The 18,809-nt window shown below is 33.2% G+C and overlaps 1 protein-coding gene across 1 annotated transcript; it reads left to right on the plus strand.

Annotated features, from left to right (window-relative positions):
• The first annotated feature begins 40 nt into the window (after positions 1-40).
• LOC149743528 (phosphatidylinositol 3,4,5-trisphosphate 5-phosphatase 2-like) lies at positions 41-18,754 on the plus strand. Its single transcript, XM_089885162.1, has 31 exons — positions 41-386; positions 936-999; positions 1,726-1,873; positions 2,275-2,455; positions 2,845-2,934; positions 3,203-3,352; positions 3,566-3,656; positions 4,010-4,111; positions 4,281-4,367; positions 5,016-5,130; positions 5,337-5,534; positions 6,590-6,786; positions 7,341-7,440; positions 7,857-7,971; positions 8,390-8,509; positions 9,132-9,250; positions 10,558-10,728; positions 11,307-11,396; positions 11,716-11,841; positions 12,407-12,589; positions 13,044-13,164; positions 13,341-13,431; positions 13,992-14,080; positions 14,254-14,333; positions 14,549-14,627; positions 14,912-14,991; positions 15,471-15,661; positions 16,049-16,129; positions 16,825-16,951; positions 17,588-17,690; positions 17,751-18,754. Exons 1-31 carry the CDS (start codon positions 250-252, stop codon positions 17,842-17,844), a joined length of 3,720 nt encoding a protein of 1,239 aa, XP_089741288.1. The 5' UTR covers positions 41-249; the 3' UTR covers positions 17,845-18,754.
• Positions 18,755-18,809: the final 55 nt, after the last annotated feature.

Below are 18,809 nucleotides of genomic sequence, written 5' to 3' on the forward strand. Positions count from 1 at the left end.
TATAAGCTTCCTTGTTGGTTTGGGTGTAGTAACAGATTTTGAACTATTGCAGGGTTTTCTTATACTGCACATTTTGATTATTTGCATATTTTGTTTTTGCCTCCTTACTATAATTTAGATTATTGGTTTATGAGTACAGTAATTTCCGATCTAGTGATTTAATTCGCGTGTTTCAGTTTTAAATTGATTTTTTTTAGGTTAAAAGTATCTTTCAATTTACGTTATGGTAAACCTGTTGGGATATAAATAATGAGCGATGAAATATGGTATCATGGGCGTGTTAATCGACAGCAATCAGAAGAACTATTGCTTTCTGCTGCAGTAGATGGTAGTTTTGTTGTTAGAGCAAGCGAATCAAGGGCAGGGGCTTATGCGTTGAGTGTTTTGTAAGTTTATAAATTAGTTATACAATTTATTAGATCACCATTATGGAAACTTGGCTAAAATGTCAATCCTAGTGAAAAATACTACCCCAACATTAACTGCTAAACATAACAATTAACCCCTAACCGGTCCCTTTAATTAGTGCATATTCGCTAGGTCCACTAATTATGTATTGAATATTGTGGACATAGCGGACATAGTGAACATAGCGGACATACACTAATTAAAGGGACCCACCATAACTACCAACCTTTAACACTTTTCACTAGCATGTAACGTACCAGAGGACCCTTCCCTAGCCTAGATTTTATCTCACAAATTCATGGCGTTTTGTTTGAACACTTCACATTTCACCCCCTTCGGTATTATCGTAACTACTTTAAATACTTATATAGGTAACCTGTAATCCCCAACTACTCAACCCTGCAATCCCTACAACCCCTAACCCCAAATACTAACCACTAATTCATCACCGCTACCACTTTTTACCAGCCTAATCTGTAATGTAGAATAGGATTCTTCACTATGACCGGTGCCTTCTTTAATTTCAGATTCAACAATTCTGTACACACATATAGAATACTGCCAACTGAGAATAATACCTTGGCAGTACAGGTAATACATAATCTGTTGCTTGTGTTTTTGTATTACAAGTTTTGTTCTATTTTTTGCAAGTTTTATACCACGCCTAGACCATCAGGGGATTTGGGATTTAGGCCAGAGTTGTAATTGAATGAATAAATGAACTTTTTATTCGCATAGCCTAAAAATATGGTTGATATTTCGGACAACCCATTAGTGACCACTGTGTTTGAGCAATTGACAGTAAGTGTCTTGCTCAAGGACACACATACTCCCACAATGGTAGCAGCGATAAGCATTGAACTTGAACCCATTACCTCTTGGCTAAAGGCCTGCTAAAAACTGTGTCACGGCGCTGGACAATTTATAATATTGATATTTCTTAATGTTAAAACACCAATCAGCTCTTAAGGTCTGCAACGAATATTTACTGTTTTAGTTGTAATAGTTGATCATATATATACAGTATGAGTAAATATAGTATTTAGCTGCACCTGCTGAATCATCAATTTCCTATTCATTCAACCGCTTCCTAATTCAGGATAATATATTGTGTGCAAAATATCTGAATTACTGGGGTGTTTTTATTCTTAACTTAATTCTTTAGGCTCACTTTGTTTATTTTTTACATTGTTTGTAAGTTTTTTTAAATTTTTTAAACGTTTTTGTTTGTAGTCTTTTTAATTTTATAACCGTTTTTAATATATGTTATCCTCACACAAGAGACAAACTAAATTTCATTCACATTTATTTTGTCAGACCGTCAACGGAGTTCAACAAAGGAAATTTAAAAGTTTGACCGAACTTGTACATGAATATAGAAATTCACAAAATGGATTGGTTTGTGGTTTATCTAATCCTGTGGGGTTGGATAGCAAAACAAGGCCTTCAACATCTTCAGCATTTGGTAAATTTTAGATCTTTGGTAAACAGTAAATAATAGTATTACATGGCTCAATTTACAAAAATATTTTTTATATAAAATTTTTATTTTTTTATATAAAAGTTAAATTAAGGACAGATTGCACCGGTGAAACCCCCCTGACTGTGCCACTGATTACACTTATTAGGCTAAAATCCTTGCATACTGAAATGCAATGTTATATATATATGCAATTTATTTACAGCAACGACGCTTACTGTATTTGTTAATTTTTGTCTTTTCTTTCATTCGTGTTTTTTTTTATTTTTCCTATAGCATTTTTGATTTTTATAGGACCGTAAAATATCAACTTAATTTTAAAAGGTCTACCAGGCAACATTTTTAAAAGAGTTTGGGAACCGCTGCGCTAAAAGTTATCATTTCAGATTCCACCTTAGCCATATCTCGTCTTGAAACTCTGCCAGCCACCCCACCCTCCCTACCCACCACACCCAGGGGGACAACTTTTCCCGCTCTAAGGTTATTACCAACCCCAATACCCAGATCCCAATCCAACACATCTCTAGCTGGTGACAAACAGCGTGAATTACCGTCTCCACCAACAAGGTATTTTCCTTTTTGACATTTTTTTTTATTGGGTCAAAATGTTTTTTTTTTACAGAGTTTTTTTTTATTGTCTAAACTATGACAACCCAGATCCCCAATATTGAATTGTAGATTCTCTCTTTCGCGTTTTTAAAAAATTTAAATTGTCTCTAAATTGTTCCTGATTTGCCTGAAATTTTCTGGAAACGTTGCATAGATTATAATTTATATTTCTATGGCAAATGCCACCAAACGGTATTGTTTATTTAATTCAGATTTTAACTTTATATATCTCTTTTACATTTAGCATTTTTTCACTGAGTAAAATAATGCTTGTTAAAAAAATAAAAAATCATATTTTTTGTATTTTCTGTTGAATATCTTTTTAATAACATTGTTTTTAATTGCAGGGAAGCACCAAGTAGAACGGAAACTGCAAGTAAAGAGACAATAGTTCAAAACAAGTTGGTTACGCGTTTAAGGGAATTACAATCAATCTGGTATGTCCCTTCAATTATTGCTAGTTAATTATTTTATTATTATTTATTAAATGATATTATTAGTATTAACCACAACAGTTTTGATCTATAAAAAGAAAAACAAATTTCCTATGCCTTTGCTGAAATGTTATTTTTTGTTGTAGAAGAACTGTCATTTATCTGTTTTTGTTTGAATTAAAAAAAAATACATATAGATCAACTGTTACCAGCAAACACCTTGAGCATCTACTCAATTAATCGTTTTTACCTTACCATTATTTGATTTCAGTCCCGGGTTGAACACAAATTTCATGGAGTTGGTTAGCCAATATACCACAGATGGTGGATTGACAGCTGACATGCAGTCAATAAAGCGTGGCGTAGGACAATGCGAGCAACTGCAAACTTTACTTGCCAAAGAAGCGTTAGTCTTTCAAAGGTAAACAACATCTGCCAGCTAATTGGAACTTAGTAAATGAATTATTTTATGAACACAAAATGTTTGCTAAGTACTGATAAACATTTGGTTTGGTTGAAAATTAGAAATTAATATTGATTTATTTCATTATTCCATTCAACAGTATTATCACATGATAAAATACATTAACCAATTAAATACCAAACTTAATTGACATCTGTAATATATTTCTAGTGAATTAGAAAACTTCCTCACTAAGATTGACATTTTACGACAACTTTTTGACCTGGGCTCCCCACCACGGAAGCCGTTATCTTCTAAAAGGGTAAGCTTACGTCATTTTAGCAAATTCCTGTGCAGGCACTGCAGTATGCATCCCACACAAGCTTTTATCTGCCACCAATATATTGGTGCCTAGTGCCTACGTTAGTAATTAATTCACTCAACCTAATTTCTCTTAATTAATACTTTATATAGTACTGAGAGAGAGTATGGATACAGTTAGCACATAAGATCCAACATTTTCTAATAATGTTTTTAACAATTAACAACGCTCTTTTACAGTTATAAAAAGTTGGTTTTATAATCCCCTAAATAATCTTTGTTTACTACCAAAATTATTCGAAAAAATACAGCATTAAAACATGTCCCATCTTACCCCGCCCTACTTTACATTAGGTTTCAAATGAAGATGTGGACCTTGATACTTTCCTTGGTCGTTTGGGGGATTGTGGGACGGTGGTTAAGACGCTAAACAAGCGTGCGTGCATAAACCTTCAGGTATTTCTGACCCAAAAATAAAAAATATTATTAGTAGTATATTAACATATATTCAAATAATTGATTAAATAAGGGGTTGATTAAATAGGTCCCTTTTTCGCTAAAAAAATTTTCAGAATTAAAATTAAATAAAAACGGTAATAAAATTACAAAAATACAATATTTTTAGGAAATGCTTGGAGTTGCCAAGACAGGGTCAGTGGCCATCACTCGTAAACCATCACGAGTTAGTACTTTAAGTGAAAGAATATTTGAGGTGGGTTTGTTTAACTGGTCATTCAATCATGAATAGTTTGCTGCAGGAAATGGATGTTAACTGCTACTTGTACTTGTTTAATTTCTTTTATAACGTCCAAACTATTAAGGAAGTCATTGTGATAATATTGACATATTTATATGCAAGGCTTTTGCTTTGAACATTGGTGCTACACAAAAGACGTCACGTTTTGAACTTTTAACAAACTCTTTAGTGATGAATGTAGTTACACGGATGGCCATGTAGGGAACCTTATTGATTAATTCAGTAAATGTTGCACTCATAGTTGCCAATTTTTGCCATGATCGTTTGTATGGGCACCTAACAGTAGAGCAAACCTATTTTAGGTCTAAAATTAGAGTGCTAAAACTTCTTGTGTCACCCCTGTTTCAAAAGTTTAGGTGAGATGCAACTCTATGCACCACTAACAATGGGCCTATGTACTACACAAAACTATTGAATCGTTTAAATTGTACCAACAAAATTAAAAATAAAAAGTTTACTAATTAAGCTTAAAAAAATAGCAACAAAATTATAAAAAAATGAATTAAATAAAAGGAAAAAATGGTTTTTAACACAGTTAGAAAAAAAATTGCACCTAGCATGTATTTTGATTGTGTGATTACTGATTACGTGTTTCCAATTCAGGTGAAATTAGAAGGAGCCCTCACAAGTTCAAAACAAAAACTGAAGGTAAATGCTTCAAAAGGAAAACTAACAATTGTTAAAGGAGAAGGTTCGGTGGAATATGATCATTCACAAGGTGACTTTTACATTTTTTTCTTGCTTTTATAAAAAAATAGAAATTTTTTGTAGATTTTTTTATTGATTTTATAAAATATTTACTGTGTGTTGGCCAACTTTTTAATGGATTTTCTTCTTGTTTGAATGGATTTTACCGCTTTTTTATTAAAAATTATCCCTCCAAACGCTTTTAGAATTCATGTAACGTTGTTTATACATTTCTAGTTCTCCAAATTGTGAAAAATAACAAATCAAAGAACAAGCTCGGAATTGTGCTTGAGGGACATAAGAAGAGAGATTATATATTTGATAAAAGTTCTCTACGTGAAGTATTTTGCCAACTGATGCAGCATGTTAGGAACACCCATAACACTTCTGCTGAACCAGATTGTATCTCAATATTCTGTGGGTCATGGAATATGGGTGAGATGATGTGATTGTTTACTTTATAGTTTTATTCTATTTAGATGAGGTCCTTGGAGATCTAAGATTTAGGCGAGTTTTGGGTCCCTCACTTCTTATATATCTGCTTAATATAATATTATTACATAGTTGCATAATGTTATGCTTTTTTCTTAATTTTAAGTTGGCCCATTCTTTCTTACTTGTTATGACTTATATAGTTGCTTAGCGTTATAACTATTCTTTATATTCTGTCAAGCTGATGTGTTTTCTGTTTTGGTGTTAAAATTTATTCATTCACTACACAAGTACACATATATTAAATTTTCTTTTCTGAGAAAAAATTTACTTAGGCATGTTTGTCTGCTAATTAATTTCTCCACCAGCGAGTTTATTTCCTTGTAATAATTAACAATCGAGAATGAGTAAACTCAGCTTTATTGTTGTCATCACAGCTAAGATTTTAAAATTAGAAATTGCTAGTTTCAACTTTCAACACTGATTTAATAAATGGACTTTATTAATTAAAATTATTGTAAAATTTGAATAAGGATGAAATTTGGTGAAATTAAAGACAATTTAATAATATACATATATTAAAAATGGGACATCTCTCGTCCCATTTGGCAGTAAACAAAAAACATTTGAAGATATATTTACATATATATATATATATATATATATATATATATATATATATATATATATATATATATATATATATATATACATTTGTTTTAATAAATTAAGCATTTCAATTGAACATAAAATTATTTTGTTCATCTGGCTGATACAGTAAAACGTGGCTTTAATCCTATTTCCTCTGATAGGGATATCCATATAGTAGTGTGGGGAAAGATGGGACACCTTTAGCACATAATATCCAAATATCTTGATTAAATTTTAAACGATTAACAACGATCTATGGTCGTGGGGATACGGTTTTATAATTCTTTGTATGTTCCTTGTTTACTACCAAATGGAACAAGAAAATAGAATAAAAAGGTGTCTGATCTTCCCCCACCTTACCAAAACCTATATAATAGGATAATTTTATTCATCTTTATTATTTCCAGGTGATGAAATTCCTCCAAATGAAATTAGTTCATGGTTTTTATGCAGTGGAAGTGGGAAGACATTAGATGACACATTACAAGCCATTCCCCATGATATATACGTGGTTGGAACGCAAGAAACGGGGTTGCCTGAGAAAGATTGGATGCACAAGGTCCATGATACAATACAGGATATCACAAACATGTCTTTTCATCTGGTATGTTATTAAGAATCACTTTTAAAGCAAAATATTTGTTCTTGTATAGTAGTACTTTGGGGTAAGATTAATACAACTTGTAAGAACCTAAACCTCATATTTTCTGATCATGCTTTTAGCAATTTACAGTATGTTGTTGTAACTGTTATTTTATTGTAACTGGCATTTGGAGTATTATAATTAAAAGTATTTAGTTAATTTCCTACTAAGGGGTAAGATGGGCTATCGAAAATAAGAACATGCCCCATCTTACCCCACCCTACTATATTTGCTAAGCATACAGCATTTTAATGGTCATGATTTTTAAACCGCTTGATTTTAATTAGGAACATTATAGTTGCTATGAAACATTCAAGACATACTTTTTGAAAAACATTTTTAATTTAAAAAATATTTAAATTTATTTTTAGAAAATGTGCAACTATTTTAAGATTACATTTTTTTCACTATATAAACTAAGTTGGTAGAGAAATTATTTAATACAAATATGCCTAAATAATTTTTTTTAAAATTTTAACTATTTTTACACTATGTATTTTTTCAAACCATTGTAGGTGGCAATGGATGCATTATGGCACATTAAGATACTTATATTTGTTAAAGAAGAACACAAGCATAGAGTCAGCCATGTCAAAACATCAAGTGTCAAAACTGGTAAATTTAAAAAAATTAAACAAAATGTTTTTAAATACCTAAACTTAAAACAACATAAAATAAACAAGAATTAAAAATGTAATAGCCTAATTAGGAAAATGGTATTTACCTATAAAAAGAAAATACTAAAATGTCAATGTATATTTATCTACAACTATGCACAATATGGGCGATCAAGGGATTTTTATTTTTTTAAAAATTTAAAATTTAAAACAATGGAAATTGAAACCTCGTTTAACAAAAATATAAAAAAAAATTGTAAATTTATTTATCCTCCCCCCCACTTTTTTTTAAAAATTGAACACCCCCTTAAAAAAAGTATAGAAAAAATCTAAATGTTTTTTTTTCTGCCCTTATTTTTTTACTATACCTTGCCACAACATTCACCACATTTAGATTTCTTTGTTTAACCTCAGGAATCGCAAATGCTCTTGGAAACAAAGGAGCTGTGGGTGTCTCGTTCCAATTTGGAGGAACGTCATTCTGTTTTATTAACGCTCATCTAACCTCTGGAGCAGAGAAATGTGCACGGTATGTCAATTCAACGATTGACAAAATATCTAACTGTTATTCTGTTATGGCCTTTTCACTTACAATTCCTTCAACAACCCAACTACAAGAAAAGCCTTAACTAAGATTCAATGCACATTAACTGTCATGAATGCCGTAATTCCAACCCTGATCTGGTGCTCATAGATTTGGGCGATTCTTATGGAAAGAAATACAGTAAGGGTCTGGTGGCGTAACAGACACAAAAAACAAAGCCCAACAAATTGTTAATATAAGATAAATATATATTATTTTTTAACCTATTTTTTGGCATAAGACTAAAGAGAAAATACCAAGTAAAATTTTAAATAGTCATAAAAAGTTAATAAAATATTAATAACACCATTATAATTATGAGCACACCATGAGCTTCATGATTATATAATCACGTAAATCGCAGACGAAACCAAAACTATCACGATATTTCACGATCAATAAACCTTGGTGAAGACAGGTTCAGTGTGTTTGATCTCGCCAATAGATTTGATCATCTTTATTTTCTGGGTGATCTAAATTACAGGTAACATGTGTCATCACTTATGATTTAAATTTAAATATTATTATATTACCAAATATTGTTCCTTTTCTGCTACCAGGCATAATCTAAATATTCTTTTAGTGGCTCATCTGGTATAAAACCAAGTGTATTTTTTAACGTTTTGCCTGCTGTCCCACAACCCTTTTCCTGAAGTCTTACCTAATGGCCGACGATGCAGGAAAAATGAATGAATGTAATGTAACTTACTTTATCCTCGCGTGGCTGGAAACGACAGTCGTTATCACACCGGTTTAACACCTCGTGCCAGCTTACGAGTTACCATGTATGTTACTTTGTGGGTAATTATTTTTTTTGGAGTTTTTCATTTTTTTTATGTATGGTTGATAATTTGGACAACCCATTAGTGACCACTGGGTTGGAGCAATTGTCGTTAAGTGTCTTGCCCAAGGACACATACACCCACAATGGTAGCAGCGACAGGCCTTGAACCCATTACCTAATGGTTACAGGCAGGCGCGCTGACCACTACGCCACGGCGCCGGACAAAAATATACCAAGTTAAATACGATTTCTACCAGATGAGCCGCAAAAAGATTATTCTATTAAATAAATACAAGTTTTTTACACGAACTATTGTTCTTAGGTTGGAAATGGAGGCCACTGAAATATTTGCGCATATACAGAAGAAGGAATATCCGATTCTATACAAAGTTGACCAACTTAGAAGAGAAAAGGAATTAAATAAAGCTTTTGCTGGATATTGTGAGTTTTTTATGAAAATCTGCTTATTTATTTACTGTTGTGGGTGCAATGCAAATTAATCAAGTTTAAAATACACATAGACTTAGTGAGTTATTTTCTATATTGTAAGTTTTTTCATAAATCTATATTTTTTATATATGGCTGTTAATTTAGACAACCCATAAGTGACCGCTGGGTTAAGGCAATTGCTGTTAAGTGTCTTGCCAAATGACATGATATACAGCCATAATGGTATAATCGAGAATTATGTTCTATATAGGTGAGATTCTAGTGTAAAGCATGCTAGGTGAGGTTTATTGCAGAGTAAGCCCATCATACCTAGCAGAGTGAGTTACATTGACAACTAATATTGAAAAAAATACCTTTTCATTATCAGTATATTTTCTTGCCCCATTTAGTAGTAAAAAAAAAGAACATTTAAAGAATTATAAAACCGCATCCCTACGACTCCCATAGACCGCTGTTAACTTTTTACACACGATCAGGATATTTAGATATTATGTGCTAAAGGTGTCCCATTCTCCTCCCCATAATATTCCTCTGTTATCAGCTCCATACATTGTACAAACATTCCATGATATTTACTTTCTTTATTCTATTGACATAATGAGATGGTGTATTCATATTAAGGGGATTGGTCAACAAAGCAACCGGTTTCTTCCTCGTTTCATAGAATGTATTTACGTAGACACAGATACAATAGTCATAACCCTAAGTCATAAAAAGCCTATTTAATAACTATGATCTTTAAGTTTTAGAAAGCTTTTGATTCATATCATACGTTATTAAGGTTAGTGGTTAGATAGATATTAGAAAAAAAGTTAGGAATTTAAATTTTTTTGTAGTGACGACACTTATTTTCTTCCAATTAAATGTAAATACGACTTAATATACAAATATATTTTTGTTTTTAAAATACGACAAATATATATGTTTTTAAGTGTGTCTTAACAACTGTTGTTTTGTCGCTATATCCTATCTTTTTCTAACATATTTATAAATCTTTGCGGCTGTAATTAAAGAGACTCTGAAAGTTATTATTATAATATTATTAGTTCCTCTTTTCAATTTAAACAAAAAAAAAATTTAAATCTGTTATATACCCCACTGGTGACTGCTAAACGTTTACGATGAGATAAATAATAAAATGATGTTAAACATCGAATAAACCATTCCCATAATAATGCTTAGCCAAATGGCGAACGAATCGTCAGAATTACACGTTACATTTTTCTTACCAGAAGAGCCGTTTAAAGATTATTTATCTAACAAAATAACAGTTATTTAACCACTCTCTACTTTCACAGGCGAGGATGAAATTTGTTTCCCACCAACTTATCGATACGAGCGAGGCACCAGGGAAGCTTACTCACATCTTAAGGTTAAGAAGACAGGGATTCGTATTAACGTCCCATCGTGGTGTGACCGTGTGCTGTGGAGATCCTACCCCGAAACACACAATGTTTGTTTGGCTTACGGTAAGCATGAGTTTCGTTTCATGACAACGTAAGTGATGCTAGTATATTATATAGTAGAGTGGGGAAAGATAGGACACCTTTTCATTCTATTTATAAAACTGTATTCTATGGCTTTCATAGACCATTGTTCATTGTTTAAAACACAGGAAAAGCAAACCTGTTGACATTATCAATATAACATGGCGTTGCGTCATAAATTGTTAAATACAATGAACGCTAACCAGTTACCACACAGAAAGTGACATAAATATCTTCTACTAACTTAATTAAACTTATAACTTCTAACCGATTAAATGGCATCGTCAGCCTTGCAATCGAATTGAACCTTCAAAGTAAGCACATAATAATTATAAACTTGTTAACCCCCCAATCATGTGCATTTATGTTCAGTGATTTTGACTTGTTGGCCATTCATTCTAAACATGTGCTTGTGCTGTGAGGAAATGTAAATAAACCTATTCTATTCTATTCTATGCCACGCTGCGGGACCTCGCCCACATACAATAGAATAGGATAAATAAACCTAACTACAAACTATAAATAAACCTAAACATTACAAACATGTAACCTCTTCTCAGGTTGCAGTGACGATATAATGTCCAGTGATCATTCCCCGCTTTTCTCCAATTTCCAAGTTGGAGTAAGAGGTCAATACGTATCAAACGAAGGTAATTAACTATGATGACGTCATAAAACATGCGTCAGACCAATACTATATAGTGTGTTTCTGACGATTCTTATGCCATCTGGCAAGACTCGTATGAAATGTTAGAAATACACTGCATTTAATAAAATTACTAACTGACAACACGGTACCAAAGTGTGAGTTAGTTTTCCATTTAACTAAGCAAAGAAATAAATTACATTAATCCACTTTCTGAAGTATTTACCATATGTATTGCTTTTTTTGTATTTATATAGTAGACCATAGACCTAATCAACCTTAATTAGTTGTCTTCCATATGTTTATTTAATGTAATTTCACAGAAATCCGGAATAATCCGTCAACATTTGACATGAAATCCACAATTACATTTGAATGGGTGGAAGTCATCTTAAAAGTTCCAGGAAAAACATCTTTCTTCCTTCAGTTTTACTCCGTTTGTCTAAACAGTAAGTTTTGATATGATAGGGTGGGGTAAAATAGTCCAGGTTTTCATTCTCTTTTATCGTTCAATTCATAGTTTACAAAAAATGTTAACATAGTTATCCTCACAACTCTAAAAGAGCTTTACTAGTTTTTAAAACTAATTTTGGATTTATACAACGTTATGTGTTAAAGGTATCCTTACAGTGTTATACTTGTAAACGCATTAAGTATGTTCATTTCAATTCTAATGGTTTTTAACATGCAACGTGGCAGGTGTTGAGTCATCAATATTATATTGTACAATTAGTTGGACTTATTTATTGTCTGTTACTTATTCATAACACCAGATCCTCATATTGCTCATTTTAATTCCTATAATAAAAAGGCTGTACAAAAAAGTCGTAAATCAAAATAACTTGTAAAAACTCGGAATAACTTCAATTTAAAACTCAATTTAACTTGTAAAACTAAAAATTCCCAAACATATTAGTTATTAGCAACCTTACTTTTTCCTGGCTAAGTAAATTATAATAGTAAAGTAGTTCATAATAGTTCAAGTTACCTAAACTCAATATTCCATAAATCCAGAACCAGTTCGAAGCAGTCGAAACACGAAATTCGACACGCACGATGTAGGGCCAAACCTTGCCCGTATAAAGTGGAACAAAGATTCCATCGAACAGTTAGAACCCATCATATCAGATAAAGCATTCCTGGTTGACCAACATATATTGGTGGCTGTGCGTGCAGAAGATGACAATGAAGTTCATGGTTTGTAGAATTCCTTGTATTATGTGTTATATAATGAAGCCATTTGTAATGTTCCCACAGAATCTACAGGCATAAAATTTAATATTTATTTTGGTTATTTTTAAATTTTTGAGGAGATTTTTATATTTTGTTAATGTTAATGTTTATATTTTTTTCTTAAATTGCTTGTATTAAATATAATAATGCAAGTTGTAATGTAGTATGCCGGCTTATGTTTATCTATTTATATATATATATCAAAATTTACATTTTTTGGGGTTATTTTTGTTATTTTTTATATTTTCTATGATTATATTGAATTTTTGCATTTCATATTTTGTTGGTTATATTTTTGTATGATTTTTAAAAAGTGTTACTACATGTGTATTGCAAATCTGCAAAACATTAGGTGTACATTGTGATGTTTTAAACTTTTATTGATTGACAGCTGAGAAACTTTTATCTTGATTGACAGCTGAGTGCGTGATCGCCCTCCGTTCAATGATTGGCACGGAAGCTCAACCATTCGAAGAAAGATTAACAAGAAGAGGAGAAGAATCGGGTCAAATACGTGGAAGGATGCATGTAAAAGCTAGGTGGGGAATATATTTTATATACTATTTGTATACACCAACATTGAAATATATACGTTATTTATATAAAATACCAATTTATACACTCAGTATATATACTAACATTTTGAAACATTTTGTTATAATGTTTGTCGTTTGTAATTTTTTGAACTTTTAAAAAAGTTTAATTTTTCCTTCAGAGAATCCACAAGAGCTCCGAGAGAGAAAACTTACGACTTCATCCAAATCGGAGGACCACGGGACGAAGAGGGTAGAAGAATCAAGTCCCAGGTAAGGAAGAATGTTAAAATTGGATGAAATATTTTTAATCGGAGAATTAAGTTTTTAAATTGAAAAAAATATTTTGAGTTGCAAAATTTAATTTTAAAATTGAACACACACACACACACACACACGAGTATTATAGTAGGGTGGACTGGTGGGGTAAGATGGTACATTCATTCTATTTTCTCATCCCATTTGGCAATGAACAAAGAATATTTACAAATTATTTATTTATTTCACCTTGACTATAAAATAGCGTTGTTAATTGTTGAAATGCCTATAGAAAATATTTTGGTGCTAATGGTATCCCATCTTACCCCACAGTACTGTATGCAGTGGCGCAGCTGGAAAAAATATTGGCGGGTTTAAGCAAAAAAAATTTTTTTTTTTTAATTAATTTTTTTTTTGGTTTAAAAGGGGGGTGCCGTGACACCCTAACCCCCCTGGCTGCGCCACTGACTGTATGGTTCATATCTTTATGTCTAATTTTTTTTACATTTAAAGTTTAGCTTGAAAACACCCCACAGTAATACATTATAAAAATAAAATCTTAACTTTCTACTTAGATTATACCAGAAGCAGCATACAGTGATTTAAATGAAATACAACAACAAAGATTAAACCCAACTAAACCCAACATAAGACCTCGTGCCCCGTAAGTATAAACTACTGTAATTGGATTTTAATATTCTATATCTGCCAAGTTTTTATTGCCAAATTCCATAAAAAATATAAAGTAAAAAACAATTTGTTGGACTTGGTTTTTTGTCTGGTATTTCCTAGCAACCTTACATTCTTGTTTTACTAATTGTTTTTTCTCAATCCCAGTTCCCCGAATAGAATCATAGCAGACACTTCCAGCACACAACATACGCCAGAAGTTGCTGTTTACGGAGAAACTGAAAATGGTAAATCCACATTTTTTATGTGTTTCTACATATTTGCAACAAACACGTTTTACCGCTAACTGTTAACTTCTGAAAATTATTAAAAACTCTTTTCTGCATGACTAACAAAAATACTCAAAAAAAATGCTTACTTGTTTACATGCATCAAAAAACTCAAAAATGCACACGTTTTAAATATAAAATCTTTACCCCGAAAAAAACACTTTTTTTTCTAGATGCCGCACAAACCTCTCTGGCTCCACCTCGTGGCCAATTGAACCCACCCCAACCAGCCGTAAACCGAACTATTTCGGGGTAAGTTTATAAGCTTAAATGAGTTTCTCCATAATATATAACAGATCAATACTATGATCATTTCTCAACGGTTTATCTGGTATCTGGTATAAAAAACGAGTGTGTTTCTGACGTTTCTGGCAGGAATGACAGAAGAAATGTTGGAAATACATTAAGTTTTTTATATCAGAAGAGCTGTTGAAGAATTATGCCTGGTAGAAGTAATACAATACATATTACTACATAAATTTACTATAATACATTAATATAAAACATATACTATAATATAATACGTAACACAACAGACCACCAGCTTCCACAACAACCATAAGTACAAGCCCCAACTTTAACAATCTGCTTCACCAGTTCAGTGCAGATCCACCAGGTAATTTAACTCTATTATGCATGTAACTTGTTTATACGAGTGTTTTGCTCTTCCCGCAAGACATAATATATACTGTTGTTTCAACTTATTTATCCTTGGGTGTTTTTCTTGTAATGTACTTGGCTGACAGTTTAGACAACCCGTAACGGACCACTGGGTTGAAATAATTGCAGTTTAGTATTTTGGCCAAAGACACCCCAATGGTAGCAGCATCGAGCGCTGAACCCAACCCTCCTGGAGGCAAGAGCGCTTACCACATTTTGACTGCGCTTATATTACAAGCTATATACCAGTGGTTCTTAACCTTTTCCTTGCTGCACCTCTTTCAAATTACCAACCAATTTCGCCCACCTTCTAGAATTGCGTATATGGAAAAACCAAATCAATCTTAATGATTAAAAACCACACCCTCTAGAACTCGTACCCTGGTTAGGAAACCCTGATCTATACAATTACCCCTAACGCCACTTTACCCCCAGTTGTTCCCCAACGGGTCACTTTCACACCCCGTAGCGCCAATGTGCCAGTCCCGGCCCCGAGGCCAAAAATACCCCCTGCAAGAAGTTCTCCGAACCCGAATTCGTCGAGTGCAACCGTAACGAATGTATTGGATGACGCACTTGCAGAGTTCGAAAAAATGCAGTTGATTCTCAACCAGCAGCAAACAAATGTAAATATGAATTAAATTGTAATAAGTATTGATATAATTAATAAAAAGCAGTTAAATTACTGTGGGGAAAGATGGACACCTTTAGCACATATTATCTAAATGTCCTGATCATGTTTTAAACAATCAGTAATAGTCTACGGAAGTTGTGAGGATACAGTTATAATTCTTAAATTTTTTTTGTTTACTACCAAACGGACTCTTACCTAAATTCCAAGATACGTCATGCATTTATCCATAACTTGTTTTAACAACTGTCATTTTTCTGTTGATACCCTTCCCTTCTTAGTTTAAATAACATAATCTTCAATATCATTGGAGGATAAAAAATTATGTTATTTAATCAAGTGTCCTGGTTTTTTCCTTATAGAATTATAAACCTTTTCACAGATAGCTGTTGAAACAATGCCCTTCTATGTGAACCAGGGTAACCAAGCATCCACATTCAGTCAATCATCAAATCATAACCAGGTAAGTTGCTCAATTACCTTGCATTGTTAATCTATTTCTTATTTGTACCCTAATCTATATACATGGACCATCTTACCCCAACCCATATACATGGACCATCTTACCCCAACCTATATACATGGACCATCTTACCCCAACCCATATACATGGACCATCTTACCCCAACCTATATACATGGACCATCTTACCCCAACCCATATACATGGACCATCTTACCCCAACCTATATACATGGACCATCTTACCCCAACCCATATACATGAACCATCTTACCCCAACCCATATACATGAACCATCTTACCCCAACCCATATACATGAACCATCTTACCCCAACCCATATACATGAACCATCTTACCCCAACCTATATACATGGACCATCTTACCCCAACCTATATACATGGACCATCTTACCCCCACCTATATACATGGACCATCTTACCCCAACCCATATACATGGACCATCTTACCCCAACCTATATACATGGACCATCTTACCCCAACCCATATACATGGACCATCTTACCCCAACCCATATACATGGACCATCTTACCCCAACCTATATACATGGACCATCTTACCCCAACCTATATACATGGACCATCTTACCCCAACCTATATACATGGTCCATCATACCCCAACCACGCTGATATATTTAATAGCATCTACCGTTTTAAACCGTGTTATTATTAAAGGTAAAACTAAACCAACAAATCCCACAAACTGTTCACGCCTCATCAGCCCCATCTAGCGGTAGGATTTCCCCAGTCAATCCACGGTTACTCCCACCACATGGTGGCCCTCGTGTTCGTTCAGCTGAAGGTAAACAAATATTTTTAGTTTGAAAAAAAATTGTTTGACGTTGTTGTCTTTTTATCTTTTGATATAGGAATGCAGTAAAACGCGTGCAGTCGTTTGGCATATTTATTTTATGAATATGTTAAACAAATGATTGTTTTAGGAATGAATGCAAGTTGCATTATGTAACTTACTTTAGCATCGCGTGGTTGGATAACGACAGTCTTTATAACACGGGTGTTCTGTTTCATACACCTCATGGCAGCCCATGGGTTACCACTTTGTAGGTAATTGTTTTTTGTGTTTTTATATTGTTTTGCTGCCATTAGTGATCACTGTGTTGAAGAAATTACTGTTAAAGTTTCTTACCCAAAGATACAATCTTTGTCCTTGGGATTTACATGGCTTTGTTTATGGTTATCATGCCAATAATAGTTGGTGTGTGGTTTAATAAAATGTTTGCCCAAAGATACCTACGCCCACGCAGCAACGAGCCTTGAACCCTAACCTCTTGGTTAGAGGCAGCCGCGCTAACCACCGTGCCACGGAGCCGAATTTCATGCTTTTTAAACATTGTTTCAAAGCGTTTTTTAACCAAACGAACCGTTTTCCAAACGTCCATCGTACGTCACAGAATTCGTTCATTAAATGTTATTTTAGTCAGTCCACCAAGCACGGTAACCGAGCTACTTTCCATTCTTCGGTTGCAACAATATGCTCCTGCATTGCAAGAGAATGGTTGGGACAGTATTGAGTTCATAGGGTGAGTATATTACATATGTTTTCGCTGGACATATTTAAATCTTCATTAATTTATTCCCAGCGATATTACTGAGGAAGATCTTCAAGACTCTGGCATAACCAACCCACAACATTGCCGCAGCATAATCGACCTTATTCAAACTTTATCTTTGTAAATATGAACTTTACGTTCTAGGAATACAATAATGTATCTGCCAAAAATCTGTCTAATTTAATGAGAGATTTTTTTGAATTCTGAGAGTTTTTCTTTTTTTTCGAAAATTTTAAGAATTCTTTCTTTTTTTAACAATTCTAAGAATTTTTCTTTTTTTTCAATTCTGATTACACACAAGCGTTGTCATAGCAGTGTCCACTGTATACAAGTCTATGCGAAACACCTACCTACCCTATCATGTTTCCCATCCCTTCTTCAGTTTGTTGTTCAATATCGGCCAAGGAGATTAATGTCGTATATAGTAGGTTGGGGTAAAATGGGACGCCTTTTTATTCTTTTTCCCGACTCATTTGTTAATAAACGAGGAAAGTTTAAAAAATTAAAAACCGTACGGGCTCTCATGAACCGTTGTTAGTTGTTTAAAACACGATCAATATATTTGAAGATTATGTGATAAAGGTGTCCCATATTACCCCCACAGTACTATAAATAATTGCCTTAATGTTGAATTTTTCAATCATTGCAGTATTTAATTCAAATCTTTCTATTTTCTTCCCAATTTTATCTCCGTAATTATCGTCGTATCGTCTTATTCTTGTTTCCCGTTATTCATGAAAATTCTGTACAAGTGTAAGGCCCTACAGCGAACCATGGCATCGGAATTAGGGCACAGTTAGCCCATTACCCCAACACAAAAATCACGTGAATCCTATACAATCATAAATAATTCGTAGTCGCCATGGTCGAATCCGGCGGTTTAAAACTTTTTTTTTATTTGAAACTCGTTCTACACCCGATACCACACCCCGCCTACGTAAGTGCAATGTAGTAATGTACACGTCTCCGAATCACGTAACCACCGTAATTGGACTTTGTATTCTGACCAATAAACTTATGAACCATGAAATTTAGACCCGAGCATAGTCATTACTGGTATATGACAACGTGACTCTTGTCTTACTAACC

This window comes from Ciona robusta, chromosome 1 (assembly GCF_009617815.1).
Source record: "Ciona robusta chromosome 1, ASM961781v2".
Classification (NCBI taxonomy): Eukaryota; Metazoa; Chordata; class Ascidiacea; order Phlebobranchia; family Cionidae; genus Ciona; species Ciona robusta.